This window comes from Magnolia sinica, chromosome 3, assembly GCF_029962835.1.
Source record: "Magnolia sinica isolate HGM2019 chromosome 3, MsV1, whole genome shotgun sequence".
Lineage (NCBI taxonomy): Eukaryota > Viridiplantae > Streptophyta > Magnoliopsida > Magnoliales > Magnoliaceae > Magnolia > Magnolia sinica.
Genome location: NC_080575.1, coordinates 121,567,913 through 121,583,091, shown reverse-complemented (window position 1 = coordinate 121,583,091; position 15,179 = coordinate 121,567,913). Strand labels below are relative to the sequence as shown.

Sequence of the window (15,179 nt, the reverse complement as noted above, 5' to 3'; positions counted from 1 at the left end):
AGAAGCTCCACCCGCTCCCATATGTCAGTATGGTACAACAAATCCATCATATCGCCCATAGTCACCTTTCACTTCTTAACACTAGGCTCACCTAGAGCCATCTGAATAGAAGATGAATCTTTTTGCGATATTGGAGTCGTCCATATACCTCGCTGATATCCTGCGATCATGCCGTGTGATTCTTCTCATAGGTGACTGCTCCACCTGCTCTGTATTCTTATCCACACATCTCAGCCTTCTTATCCCGCCCGCTCATGTGGTCATGCCCAACATGCCACACACGTGTAGAGGTGGAATTCGTTACATCCATTGCAGCTCCACCTTTTGAAGTGCTCCCGATCATCCTGTACAAGTTACCGAGTCGTTGCGCTCTCATGATTACCCTTGCCCTCTTAGATACCTTAAGAGCACCATCAATACCTGTGTACTTACATCCTTTTGCTTTAAGTACACCAAGAGAAATCAAATTCTATTTCAAATCAGGAACGTGCCTGACATTGGTCATGATACGCTCCACCCCATCAAACATCCTGATGCGCACCGAACCAATAGCCACAACATTACAGGCAATGTCATTGCCCATAAATACCTGTCTACCATCGCACTCCCTGTAACTGGTGAACCAACTCCGATGAGGAGGCATGTGAAAAGACGCTCTTGTGTCTAGCATCCACTCGTCCTTACGATCATTGTATAGCCGCCTGATAGTAGACACAGACAAAACATTACCATCACATCCACTTGATCCATCTGTCGTGACAACATTGGCCTCCCTGTATGAAGCCTCAGAATCTTCTCTTAGATTTAGGATTTCCACAATCCTTCTTCATATGTCCTTCCTTCCCACAATTCCAGCACTTTACCTTTCCTTTGCCTTTACCCTTAGATTTGAATCTAGAACCTGAAGAACCTGTACCTTGTTCAAAATTCCTACCCCCTGTAAACAGTGCATCAGAAAATATCCCCATGTCGACGTTGAGCTTTCTCATGGCCTTCCCTTGAAGGGCTGAGATAAGAGTGTCGACACTCAGAGTTTTATTCATGAAGCACATTGTGTCCTTGAATGACTCATAAGAAACCGGAAGAGAATTCAGCAACATACATGCCTATTCTTCATCTTCCATCACTTCCTCTATATCCAGTAATTTGTAAAATAATTTATTAAACTTGCTAATGTGAGCCTCCAGATCTCCACCCTTTACCATCTTGAAGTTATACCACTGCCGCTTCAAGTGTAAGCGATTTTCAGAGAATTTTTTTCACATAGACATCCTCTAACTTCGCTCATAACTTAGCCACAGTTTTTTCTTTCATGACGTTGTAGAGAACCTCATCCGTGAGACATAAACGGATCGATGATAAGGCCTTCTTATCAAGAGTATTCCAATCATCATCAGTTATAGTAAACTTCCGCTCCTCAAGAACATCATCTTCGCCTTGCTTGATTAAGGAACTTATTATCTTGATCTTCCATAATTCAAAATTATTTCTCCCTAAATACTTCTCAATCTCATACCTAGTGCTTTCCATTATTACTAATCCCTCATATTCAGATCTGTGCCCCAACGATTGCTCTTATACCACTTGTTGGGATTTTGCTGCAGAACCACACAGATCTATATCTAGTATAGCAATACAATGGCACCAAGCAAACACAAGAGAACACACAGATTTAATGTGGAAAACCCTTTCGGAAAAAAACTACGGCACAAAGTGACAGAATTCCACTATGAAAGCATCAATTACAAAGAGAGAGGACTTACCCGATTCAAACAACCTCGAATCTCACCCTTGCTACACCCTTTGATAACCCTAGAACCTTTTAGAATACCTTTAGGAAGCCTTAGAATCCCTTAGAAAAGCCCTAGGGACCCCTATTTATAGTTTAGAAAACTTTCCTTCTGCACCCTTGCGAAACCGCCTCAGATTTTCGCAGTCCGCACAAGACCCGGACTCGAATCTATGTAACCTCGACTGGTCGTGGGACCCCCTAAACCGGTCGAGCCATCCCCTCGACTGGTCGAGCAGCCCGGAGACCAAAAATCATAAGACACTGGACTTTGAGTTGAGCAATCCTCGACTAGTCGAGATGCCCACTCGACCAGTCGAGTGGCCCAAAAAAAAAAAAATTTTGTCAGATTATAAAGCATCTGACAACATACAACCCCTTGAGGAACTTATATTTCAAATACCTAAATTTTGAATCAAGGTGATTCCAAATAAGTGGTGATTTCCAATCCTTCTATTTGTTTGGTAGTTTAGATTCAGAATGCATTCGAATCCAATAATAACAATCATTGAAATTATGTATTATATTTATAAGAGTTTAAATTTGATTACTAAATCAATTTTAATATTCCTAATTAGTATATATTTATGATGTTTGACACGATGATTGTAATAAGCTTATTGAAATATATACTTCGGTAACAAAAAATGATGGAATTCTAAGCCTCGGATGGGCTATAAGCATAGGATCACAACCAAGTGACTAACCAAAGTTTTTGATATGTTAATTTACATGGCCCATGTTTGTACCACTCAGATCATTCTATTGATGTAATTTTAGTGATGCAGCTGATAATCTCATTGTTTTGTATCAATGGGCCACACGTACAATGAATTAGTAGCCAAGCAACACCTATGTCACACATGCCTTTAAAAATGAGCAAAAAAGGGAGAGCATTAGCAATCTCAGTAAAAGGAAGAGGATTCCAAATACTTTTGAATCCATGTTGCCAAACGACCCCTATCCACAGGGCCTAACGACCGAGATTATGTATGGATAAAAGGCAAATCCTACCTTCTGTGGAGTTAAAGGATTCAATTCCAAGGGTCAGCTAAGAGCACATTGCTGTTTACTCAGCTGCACATGAATAGGTGTCACATGAAGGGGTGAATGTCTGTACATTACAGTTCATGCTTTTCAGTATGTACAAATGGCTCATGTGAAGCACATGGTCTCACTTTCAAGAACTAAAATCCAAACCATACCATACAACGACTGGGCCCGATCATTGTACAATCCTTTCGAATGATAATTACAATAAGCAAGGGTGGGCCACTAGAAAGCCTTGCTTTCTATTGGCTCCACTATCCCCTTCCTGCCGCTGCCCAGTCCTCTTCCTTCTTATCCCCATCTGTTTCCGCTCCACTCAAAACCATACCCCTTAGCCAATAGGTGTACTATCCTCTCTGACTCTTATCATTTGAGAATTGATCACCTACAGGCACCTGCACCACTCCTTGTGATACAAGGTGTTTTTAGTTATTTGATGCACTAATTATTATTATTTTTATTTCAACACGTTGGTAATGAAAGGTAATGTACTGAGAAAGCGCAACTCTACTAGGCCAAGCAAGAAATAGACGTGAAAAGCCAATAAACAAGGCCTCCGGTAACCCTGATGTTGTCCAATGAAAAAGCGTCAACTGTGTACGAGTCAAATATGGACCCGTAGTGAAAACGGAAAATATTTAATTTTGACTCTGAGTCTCACATGCGTGTGGCACTTTTTCATTACACCATGTAAGGTCCCGTAACCTTAATTACAGGCAATTCATGTCTATAAAACTGCCAGATTGCCATTTTTCGGTTTACATCAATCTAATGCAGTACATATGGCACTTAGAATACAAGATCCAAACTCTTGGCCTGATGAGTTCATGTTAACAGTAATCATGTATTAGAGATCAAGATCTCTATTACAGAATTTCTTTTAACTAAAATGAGATGGGACTCATCTTAGTTGGTAACCAAACAGGAATTCTCATAAATTAAAACAGATGCACTACACGAGGAAATTATATACACAAAACAAGAGATGCAAGATTTTTACTGACAGAAAATGTTACCAAAGATGTACTACAAGTTCAAATTACACATAAGAGATACAAGCAGATAGCTGATAGATCCTTCTCACCTCTTTTCCACGAACTACTCCATTTTATTTTCTCTGTGGAGGTAAGCTCTGCAGACGCTGGGAAGACTTCACACCGCACTAGCTCTCCACACTTTTAAATCAGAAGCGGCTACAGACCTTCTCAATGACAACGTATGGAATTGAAATGAAACAAGTTTTTGCTAGTTTACAAGTAAGCGCCTGCATTCTTTTACAGCTTCGGATGCAGACATCGAGGAACAGGACTCTATGACTGTCATGGCATGTGTATATATCAGATTGCCTATACATTATGTAAGGATTTATATGATCCCTCAACCCAAGGACATGAAGAGTATACTCAGATTTTCAGTTTCTAAAAGTGGGGTCAATGATTCAATGATTCAGAGCATCGGTCTATTGTGCCCCACTGCAAATGGGCCATGCCCAGAAAATCTTCGGTATCAGAGAACCTAGCCACCAATCTTGGGCCTTTCTAAAGTTCAGGGTGGAGTACTGCTGCATTTCTCTAACTTCAGCATCTATAGAAAGACTTTCAGAGAATGGTCCATCAAGTGTGGGGATTAACAGACCAATGGTCCAGATCATTGACCATGGACCCCACTTAGACAAAGTGAAACTAACTGTGATCATATAATTCCACAAACATAAAGTGGAAATACTACAACAGCATACATCTCAGCAATAAAGAAGACAGCAACTCTCATTAAGAGGAACTCGAAAAATCAAACAGTGACATCCTCCGCCTTTTGTTAGAAGGCGGTGTCCTTGGAGAGAACTCTGGTGACGAAACTCTATCCAGAACGGCCTTCAAGGCCTGGTGAATGGAATTTGCAAACATTCGCCGTTGGATGTCGTTGGCATTCCCTTCAAATCTCATAACAAAAACATTCTTTACCCTGCCTCCCAGGGTTGAAATCTCTGCCTTCACCGTCTTCAGACGAAGGGCCTGTAGTGTTTGTTTCAAGTCAGATAAAAGTTCCGGTCGATCTTCGCAACAAAGAGATGCCTTTATGGAAAAGCTTCCTTCATTGATTCCATCCCCATCAGGTTCTACTCTCACTTCATCAACATCCATTGGGACGACATGCCCTTTACTAGAGTCAGTAGCATGCCTTTTCAGTTCCTTCACGTGGTTGATCACTTCAGCAAGCAATGAAGCTTTGTCCATCTGCATTAGATAGCAAGTTCAGCTGTTTCTACTCTATTTTATTTTGGAAATATTTAAGTAAAGAGTTCGTAACCATTTGTAAGGAATGAAATCTACTTGAAAGATCACCACACAACCAGCATGCAAGACTTCATTCCGAACAAAAAATGGGAAACAAGTGATTTCAAGCATATCAGTCATTCATGTAGTAGCAATAGTTAAAATACATAGGCCCACATAAAGAAGGCAAAATTATAAAAGATATGGTTCAACTATGCTGCAGGCCAAAACATGGTTTTTTTTTTTTCTATGTTCTTTCTTCATCCAAGGAAACAGAATGGAGGAAAGTCTTATCCATTTTCAAAGGATAAGACCACAAATAAGCAATGTTATACATGAACTAATGGAATGTAATGAACTTATACATAAACCAACCTAATGTGTGTTTGCACATGAGAACACAATGTTATTCGTGAACTGGTGCAATGGAAAATAGTGCAAATCCATGAAACTATGCTTTCCCAAGAACAATTAACTGGTCCTGCCAGCGTTTGTTTTGAAGTGGAGACAGTAAAAATCTGAAAATTAAGGGCATATTTATTTTCGTTTTAACCATTTCAAGGGCACAGGAAATGGGCATGGAATCACAGGGAATGGAAAACTATTTATTCCATGGGGAAATCTGTATGTTCGGTTTGCAATGCAGGCTCCGTGGATTCATATAGAGATATGAAAAAGTGAACAGTCAAATGGTCACTTTATTTCCTTTAAGCAGTTGTAAATCTATCTGTCGACTTTTTTGAGAGGCATTGACTCCCCCCTTTTCTGTGAATTAACTTTGAAATGGAAAATGGATTCTGTTTTCATTACAAAGGTGTTGCACAGAGACAAACATGCCTTAACTGGAAAATGAATCATTGTCAAAAGAGCAGCCAAACTGAGGAAACATGTCAAAAATATTATAATAATAATAATAATAATAATAATAACAATCATTAGTCTGATAGGGTACATTTGGTAATATGACTAAAGGTGGCCGATGGGGTGAATTCTGCCCAATTGCAACTGATGTATGATCGGGTTTGTCACTTGAGATTTGATGCAGATAAAGCAGGAAATGGAAACTGGCACCCAAACTAATATGGTTTCTCTCTTCCAGGCCACCCAAACGTGAGAGGGTTATCTCTGCCAGAGAACTGAAACAAATCCCAATTTGGGGATACATCTTAACAGGATCATAGCACAGAAAATGAAGAGATCTAATTTCCAGGCCCATGATACCATTTTCTCAAACATTAAATCAAAAAATAATAAATTATAAATTATAAGAATCAATGAACCAAAAATAGAAATAACATAAGACTATTTAAACAAAGTCAAAGATCCAGAATTAGAAAAAGGTGTTCTCATGAAGGATTATTATGTGTTCACAATACTACCATAAATGCAGAGGAGGCTCAACAACCAATTCAATTCATTGACTAAATAAGTCGAGGGGGGGGGGGGGGGGCGGGCGCGGGGACGTCCACAGCAGTTAACAATTTCCTATTTTCAATTTCATATGTTTTATGCCTAGTTCATATAGCTAACGTTCATGCTACAAACAAAGAGGCGAACACGTCATTTATTTCCTCAATAAACATAAACCAAATAGTGAATTGAAGGCAATAGATCTTTTGCAGATACTCAATTTCATCGAATCGATCGTTCTTCAGAGAATTAAATATTCATGTCATCAGTTAAAGTGCATAGAAAATTCAAATAAAAATAACTTAATCATTCCAAACCAATTCAATTTAATAAAACTACTAAGAAAAAATGATTCATTAGAATAAAAATGGAAAGAAATTAGAAAAGAAAAATCAGCTATGGAACAAGGACAGAATAATTCAATAACCTGAACCTTATCAGTGCTTGGCACAAGGCTCCTCAGCGTCGCGAGATGAGCATTGATCCTCTCTCTCCGTCTCCTCTCTGCCTCGCTATGGCTTTTCAAAGCTGCCTTTGCCTTTGCCTCCGCAATCCCTTTCTGCATCAAATTCGCCGGAGCTTTCACTAGTTCCCCCCTCTCACCATCCAAAATTAATGAGGAGGATGACGATGAAAGCCCACCTCGCCCCGTACTCCGAAACCCAACATTCTGTGGAAACCCACTGAAATATCTTGAAAGTTCGTTGCTGTAAACAATCCCAAAATCACCAGGATAAGAACACATCTCTGCAATCAATCTTTTAAGAACCGCAACAGAAAAATCTCAAACGAGGATCGAAACCAGGAGGGCGATTCGTGGGGGCGGGCCAGAACGAGAATCTTCGGCGACGCAGCTTCTCTTCTTCTGTACCAATCAATCCCGTCCTCACTCCGCTTTTCTCTTCCATTCCGCAGAAAACAAGCGATTTATGATTGCGATCAATTATAAAACCTTTTCATTTTCTTACGCGGGGTTCTGAATTCATGCATTTCGAGCTAGATTTCAAACAGTTTGTAGATATTTCAAAAACCCACTTGCTGAAACCTCGAATCTACAAGACCCAGCTTCAGAATCGACGTAAATTGAAAAACCAGGAAATCAGTTCAAAAATCTGTTCGATTTTAACCAGGAAATCAGTTCAAAATTCTGTTCGATTTTCTCCGAGCTCGATTTGGAACAGTGCTAGGAGATTTCAAGGACCCAATTTCAAAATCTGTAAATCTTCAAAACCCAGTTGCAGATTTTAGCAGAGACATCAATGGAAGAATCTATTCATTTCTTCCACCTGCGTCTGAATTGTCGAGACTTTCGAGCTGGATTCCGAACGGTTTGACTAGATTTTGAAAACCCACTTGCAGAACCCGTGAATCTACAGGATCCAGTTACAAAATCCAAGGATATTCAAAACCCTCGAATCAAACCAGCCACACACATACAGAGAGAGAGAGAGATAGAGAGAGAGAGAGAGAGAGAGAGAGCTGAGCGATCGATGCGAGAGGGAGGAAGGCTTTTCAAAAGAGAGCAGGTCGGATGCCGAGTAGAACCGACAAACGACATTTAAGGAGCGCAAACCAAGAGCCGCGCTGGGGTAACTCTCGCCAGGATCCTACCAGAGCTACTTTCACGAAGCGAGAGCCGCTTGCAACTTTAATAAGATCCACTCCGTCCATCAGCTACGTTGCCTCATTTCAACCATTCAACCTAAAAATTGTGATCAAACAAGAATCAGAGAGGCCACAACCCAGGAATCTGTTCGGTGTAACGCCCCACATTAGTTTTGTGGAGGACCCACACCATCTAATCCATTCGTCTGATGTGTCTCATCAAGATTAAATTACCCAAAAATTATAAAATTAATAATTAGGTGGATGGTACTTGGACATCAGAGTCGCCATTGCCTTTGGAATTCACTTCCTTTATCTATCTATTTACACTAATCACATTATTAATAATATCAATACTAATTTAATTATCATAACTATTTCAGACCTGCATAATCAATCAAGTACTATTTAACGATAAAAAAATAATAATAATAATAACAGCATAAGAGCCACAGTGCCCATCTAGTTAAATTGGTCCAAGAAAGCCACACACGGAGGAAGAGTTTGGATGGGACCAGCCCACTATAGTGTATGTTGAAACTCAAGTGGCCTGTATAATGTGAATTTAGAAGTTTCAAGGGTCATTTGGATGCCTATAATTTTTTAAATGGTAAATACATTACATTTGAAAAGAGTTTTAGATATAATCAGTCTACATGCTATTTCAACTATTTTTTAATATGTAATCGGTTTACATGAAAATAAATGGTATGTTTGGCTAGAATGTAAAATGTTTACAGTAAATAAAGTAGATATTCATACCATAAAACTTAGAGGTAAACTTTTCAAAATCTGTAAATCATATAAGAACTTTGATCTTTTAATCTATTTATTTTTATTTTTTAAAGACTTTAAGAGAGCATTGAAACATGCACACACAGAAAGGATTACATATCTTCCACCCATCATGGTGGCCCGAAATGCAGTTTAAAAGTTTTTAACACCGGGCATCCCATCCTTCTCTTGTGTGGTTCAGTTGATGATAATAGATGAACTGTTTTTTTTTATTCGTATGAGAGCATCAAGGGAAAAACATGATAAATATATTAGATGTATCATACACATTATGATGAGCCCCACATATCATGAGTGTATACTAACTCTTATGTTATGTTCTAACATGCATAATACATTTTAGTTGTAAAGACTTTACAAGTAATTTGAAATATTACTTTTTATCAATTTTCAAATTTACAGTTTATAAAGCTTTTATAGGTAAATGCATGCGTCCAAACAGCCCCTGTAATCTTATGTGTTATTTCTTTACAACTTAAAGACTCTACTAGCATCCAAATGACCCCTCTAATCAAATTTACGTTGTTTCCTATGATTATGCCCACTTGAATTTTGGATCAATGTAATGTTCAGGATTAACGCCTAACTTAAGATGGCCAACTAATGGACGGGGTGGATCCCATCCACGTGAATGCATGCAAGCATTTTTGCCTCACTGTAAGCGACGTGGGTGGAACTCTCCTGATATCCACTACTACTCATAAGTTGTCTCTAATCCATTCATGTGAGGTGTCTCATCAGGATTTGAGAATTACCCAAAAATCATAGCATTCCAACACTCAAGTGGGCCATACGCCTTGAGTTTGGGTGTGGCCCACCTGAGGGTTGAATCAGCCTTATTTTTGAGTATGATGTGCTGGATGCTTGGGATTGAAGCAACGGACCATTTCTCCTTCATATATACCAGTTTAATTCAGTCATTTTTCATAAGGTTAAAAAAAATTTGCAAGAGCCAAAGACATTGATATCCTTGAAAACTGAAATCTTCCATCCATGGATGCGCAGACTCTTCAACTCATTTCGTAATTGGTCTCGAAATCTTCTAATCCCAACATTTACTACTGGAAATTTGAAAATGTCTTCTCAAGTTAGGATAAGGACAAAACACCCTCTTTGAATGAAGAGCCAACACCCATCCCAGCATCGACGAGACGACGACCTTCCACCCGAAAGGACACGACAGGAACTTTGATACTCGGGTAGAGTGATGCATGATACTCAGGCGCTTGGAAGTTGCATGCGTTTGCATACAGGTTAATTCAAGTTAAACTGTCTAAGGCCTTAGGTTAGGTGCACCATGAACCAAAAATTATTCCCTTCTCAACAAACAAGGGTCCACCGTTCAGAAGCTAGGATTACTAAACGAGTCTGATTCTCTGACTGTGACTTGCCGACAGTTGGTGGTGTACACAATCTTGCAGTGTCTGCGTATTAAGAGTCATACTCTGCCAGAGTATAAAAAAAACCCTTTCCAAACCCCACCCCAATCCCTCGTTGACATTGTTTTATAGAATTGTAATACATCCCCAATAAATAAATAAATAAAAACAAAACAAAATAATAAAATAGAGAAAGAAAATCCAATACTCTTGTAGAATGTAATGCTACAAACTCACATTACATGAAGCAACTTGAGGCCCACTTTGGATGGGCCTGAGTATATGATCTTAATTTGCTGAGTCAGTGGGTTGTCCAAATAGAAGATGTTGATTGTCTAGATTCAACAAACAATGTTCCACTAATTAAAGGTCAGATCATTTAACAATTTGATTTTAGTGTTGTATGGCCCATGTAAACTACTGGGTCCCACTATTTGAACGGTTTAATTTGTGGAAAATGTATACCACGCTTGAAAATATTTATGTGCATGCGTATTGGGAGCATCAAAGTCCAACAGACTATCAAATGACACCTCAGTGCAATGGCCTTATTTGGATCCTCTGTTTGCCACACCAACATGGATTTCTTGTTTGCCTGGATTGTCATCGTGCCACCTTATCTCGGAAGCAGATTGGCTGGTGTACCTTTATTTTTATTTTATTTTTATTATGGGTTAGCTTGTTAGTACACACCCATGTCAGTACAAACACTTCATGTTAGCCACCCCTACTAGGGATCGATGCCAAGACCTCAAGTGTTGAAACGAGGTATTTTCACTCAATCTGTCATTTGAGCTATGGATATGGGTGTGATTGGCTGGTGTACTTCACACGCTATATAGCGGCTGTATTTACGCCTGTAAATTTTGTGGGTGTCATGATGAGGTATGTGTTATATTCAAATTGTCCATCCATTTTATGAGGTTTAAAATGAAAAAATAAGACGGAGTGGACAGCACCACAAAAAGTAGTGGGGGATTGAATGTCTACTATTAAAATCATATTTAGGGTCACAAAGTTTTGGATCAATATGAAATTTATTTTTCCTTTTCATTCATGTCATTGTTACCTTATGCATAAATTGAATAGGAAATAAATGTTACGGTGGGCTTATGAATTTTTTAACAAAGAAAATCATTATCTCCGTTGCTATTTGTGGTGTGATACATATGATTTTTTGATATTATTTATTTTTTAAATAATGCTCTAAAATATACTCTAAAACTAGATAAACTGCGTGGGTATAATAAATACATCACTGTAGGGCCACATAACTTTGATCTCCTTTGAACCGTTCGTACATCTCGGAGCTCGAGGAGGGTACTGCTCGTCCTCGCACGACACGTACCTACAGCAGCTATACAGCTGGTGTGTGGTACACCAGCCAATCCGCTTCCCCTAATCTCTTACTGTTGCATTAAATGCTGGACGTAGCCCAATCACCAATACAGGTAAACAGGATATCTCTGTTCGGGATAAAGGGAGGATCGAGACTCAAGCTTCTTTAATAGGCTGTATCTTGCTTGCGTTCGCGAGCTTCCAACTTTTTTTTTAAACACGAGTTAAATGCTACGGTAGAGGAGAACCAGAATAATGTAGAGCCATCTGTCCGCAATGCACGTCCATGCATGAATCAGGCTCACTCATCTATGAATCTTGGAATGGATAGCTTATGTTTGAAAACTCAAACCTACTAGACAGTCCTATACATCAGTTTTCTTCAATTTTACCCTCTTAATATTGGATCCGTTAATTATTTTTGGTTATATTACATTGTTTGTTTTATCTCCTCCGATCAAATGAATATTATTGTCTTATAGGTGTAATTTTAGACATATAACCCATCTATGCTAGAATCCATAATATGAATGGATCCGATTGACAATTCACTTTGCCAGGTGTACCCTGAAGAGATGGGTCTACCGTAGTCAAGTTCATCCAGCTCTACCATATCACCTCCGGGGTCACCCACCCTCTCAGTGGAGCAGGTTAGGTGCAGCCCCGGCCTCACCCAAGACGGTGCAGCCCTTACCACGCGGACCACCTCGATGCATGTACTCTATATCCACTCCGTCCATCTGTTTTTTCAAATCATTTTAGAGCATTATACGAAAACTGAAGAAAAATCCAATTCTCAGGTGGAACATATAATAGGAAATAGTAGTGATTGACCATTAACAGGCCAAATAAGTTTTTGATCAAGCTGATATTTTTTTTTCTCCTTCATCCAGGTTTATTTGACCTTATTAACAGGTTGGATAGAAAATAAATATCATATAAACATTACAGTGGGCCTTAGGAAGTTTTTAATGGTTAGGCGTTCAATCACCACTGATTCCTATGGTATGGTCCACCTGAGAATTAGATCTGCTTCATTTTTAAACTCATGCTTTAAAATGATATGAAAAAACGGATAGACAGCATGAATATAGAATACATACATCAAGGTGTGTCCTACGGTAAGAGATGCACCGTCTTGGGTGAGGCTAGCGTTGCACCTAATCTACTCCCCCCACTGAGACGGAAGCCATTTTTTATACTATATTTATCATTTATATTGTAATTGTGTCTAGATACAATTTATTAAGATAAGATATCAGTATTTTTAATGACACCCAAGACCTGTCTATTTTCTTCATACATCACCTACTAATATTGTCAAAACGCAAGTCTCAATCCCAGTGTGTGGCCCACCACACAAACTAAACGTAGGGTTGAGAATTTTCCATTGGAAACAATTGACAAGAAAGGATATCTACTTTGATACTACTTTAGTTGAGGCAGACGCACTTTGTGAAAGGAATGTCAAGGCTGCAAATAAAGTAAAATAGCGATACACCGTCCGTTTCATTAATAAATCCACTACTGTTGCTCTTCAGAGCAGCTACAGTTACAAATCTCGCTCTCAGCCGCAAAATTTCACAAGAGATTTTTAAAATTTGAGGTTTTTAAAATATATTATTAGCAAAGATCTCGTCAAAAATAATTATTTATTCTGTATTATTAATTTAAATATACATTTATTAACAAATTCCTCAATATTTTTATTATTTTTGAGTTAATGTCATGATATTATCATGATAAAAGCATAATAAATAAAAATCTGCTTAGATTTTGAAAGCCTCGTGTAGTATATTTATGGCCGTATTTTCAACTCTTTCAGGAAAATTGAAATTGAAACTGGACCATTTGTGCCCTAGAACCAAATTAGAACCGAACCGTGAAAATTAGTTCGCTTTCGGATTGTTTCTACGATTTTGGTCTTTTTATAATCTAGTCCGATTGTGTGTTTTTTTAAAAAAAATCTAGCCTATGTCCACTTGTGTTGTGATCCATTTGATGAATGGTCTAAATATTGTTTAAGGTATATAAAAATACATTTACGGAAATAATCAAAAGAGTTATTGTAAATCATAAATCATAAGTTAAATAGACAACTAAAATATATTGTAAACTCAAAAAATAGCTTTAAGACAAGTCCAATTAAGATATTAAGTTTTTTTTTCATTTTTTAAAATAATTATTACTTGAGATGGTCCCATTCCAAGTTCATTTCCAAGGCTGGTTTTACAGTTTAGTTCACGGTTCAGTTTGATTCTATATAACCTTAAACTAAGAATAAATTCAAACTAATCAGTTCTTTAATTTTTAAAATTAGAACTGAAACCAATGCACTTTAGAACCGAGCCAAACTATGTAGTTCGGTAGGTTTCGGTCCCATTTACCGTATGTAACCCTACGCTGCACTAAGAGCAAAGTGAATATCCATGCTCCAAGAATATATCATCCCTCGGTAAATAGCAAGAACTTTGCTACACCGAACTTTTGCAACCCTCCAGTGGTGATCGTAACCATCCATTGGGTAGCCATCAAATGGATGGCTATAAAGAAATTACACAAAAAAAAAAAAAAAAAAAAAAAAAAAAAAACTGATTACCTATGGAATATTGTATTATATATAGCTTGTGTTACTGTACCATTTTTAATGCCAAATGCTAAAATCAGTACCACAAAAACAATAGACTTTCCTGCAAACATCGCCCTTCTTGAAAATCATGTTCATCTTATCACTAGGTGGGCTAATTCTATATCTTGAGTCACACCGTCGATTGTACATTGATTCCAATGTCATGGCCCACCAGAGCCTGACTTTTATGCTAGGTGATCTTCTTGGGCGCGGGGGCTTGCTTCTTTAATGTTACTCATGTCCTACCCAAAGTGCGTGTTGGCGGGAAAGATGGTAAGGTATCACAAGTACTTGTTGTACACATGATCAGTTGAAAAAAAAAAAAAAAAAAAAGAAGCTCGATGGTAAGAATTCACGGGACAAATTAGATGGTTGAGATTGCCTAATAGTTGTAACTTTTGGGTACAGGGTCTAAAGACTTGAATGTTCTCGATTGGCTTGTATGAATGCTACCTGTAAGGTTAATGACCGGTCACAGTGTAATAGGGTAAAACGGATATATTTGTAGATGATACATGAGAGATGCTAAAGTAGGCGTGCTTCAAAAACATCCTGAGAAAGTCAAAATTGTGGTGATTGGAACCATCAATGTGGTGGACCCAGCACATCATCGGCTTCGGAAGCGGATTGGCTGGTGTAGATACGTGTCGTGCGAAGACGAGCGCCGACGCTCCTCGAGCTCTGAGATGTAAAAACGGTTCAAAGGAGATCAAAGTTACATGGCCCCACAATGATGTATTTATTATATCCATACCATTCATCTATTTTTCAAGATCATTTTAGAGCATTAGACAAAAAATGAATCATATCCAAAGCTCAAATGTACCACACCAAAAAAAAGCAGCAAGGATAATGATTTTCACCGTTAAAAAATTCGTAGGCCCACTGTAACGTTTATTTTCCATCCAATC

General features: G+C 38.4%; 1 protein-coding gene across 2 annotated transcripts; it reads right to left on the bottom strand.

The window, feature by feature from the left end:
• Window positions 1-3,749: 3,749 nt before the first annotated feature.
• Window positions 3,750-7,988, bottom strand: LOC131241032 (transcription factor bHLH30-like). Of its 2 annotated transcripts, none has more exons than XM_058239648.1 (2): window positions 6,950-7,988; window positions 3,750-5,073 (listed from the first exon to the last, which is right to left on the bottom strand). In XM_058239648.1, exons 1-2 carry the CDS (start codon window positions 7,265-7,267, stop codon window positions 4,609-4,611), a joined length of 783 nt encoding a protein of 260 aa, XP_058095631.1. In that variant the 5' UTR covers window positions 7,268-7,988; the 3' UTR covers window positions 3,750-4,608. The 2 variants fall into 2 exon arrangements, with proteins under 2 accessions (XP_058095631.1, XP_058095632.1); XM_058239649.1 differs by having other exon boundaries at window positions 6,956-7,986.
• Window positions 7,989-15,179: the final 7,191 nt, after the last annotated feature.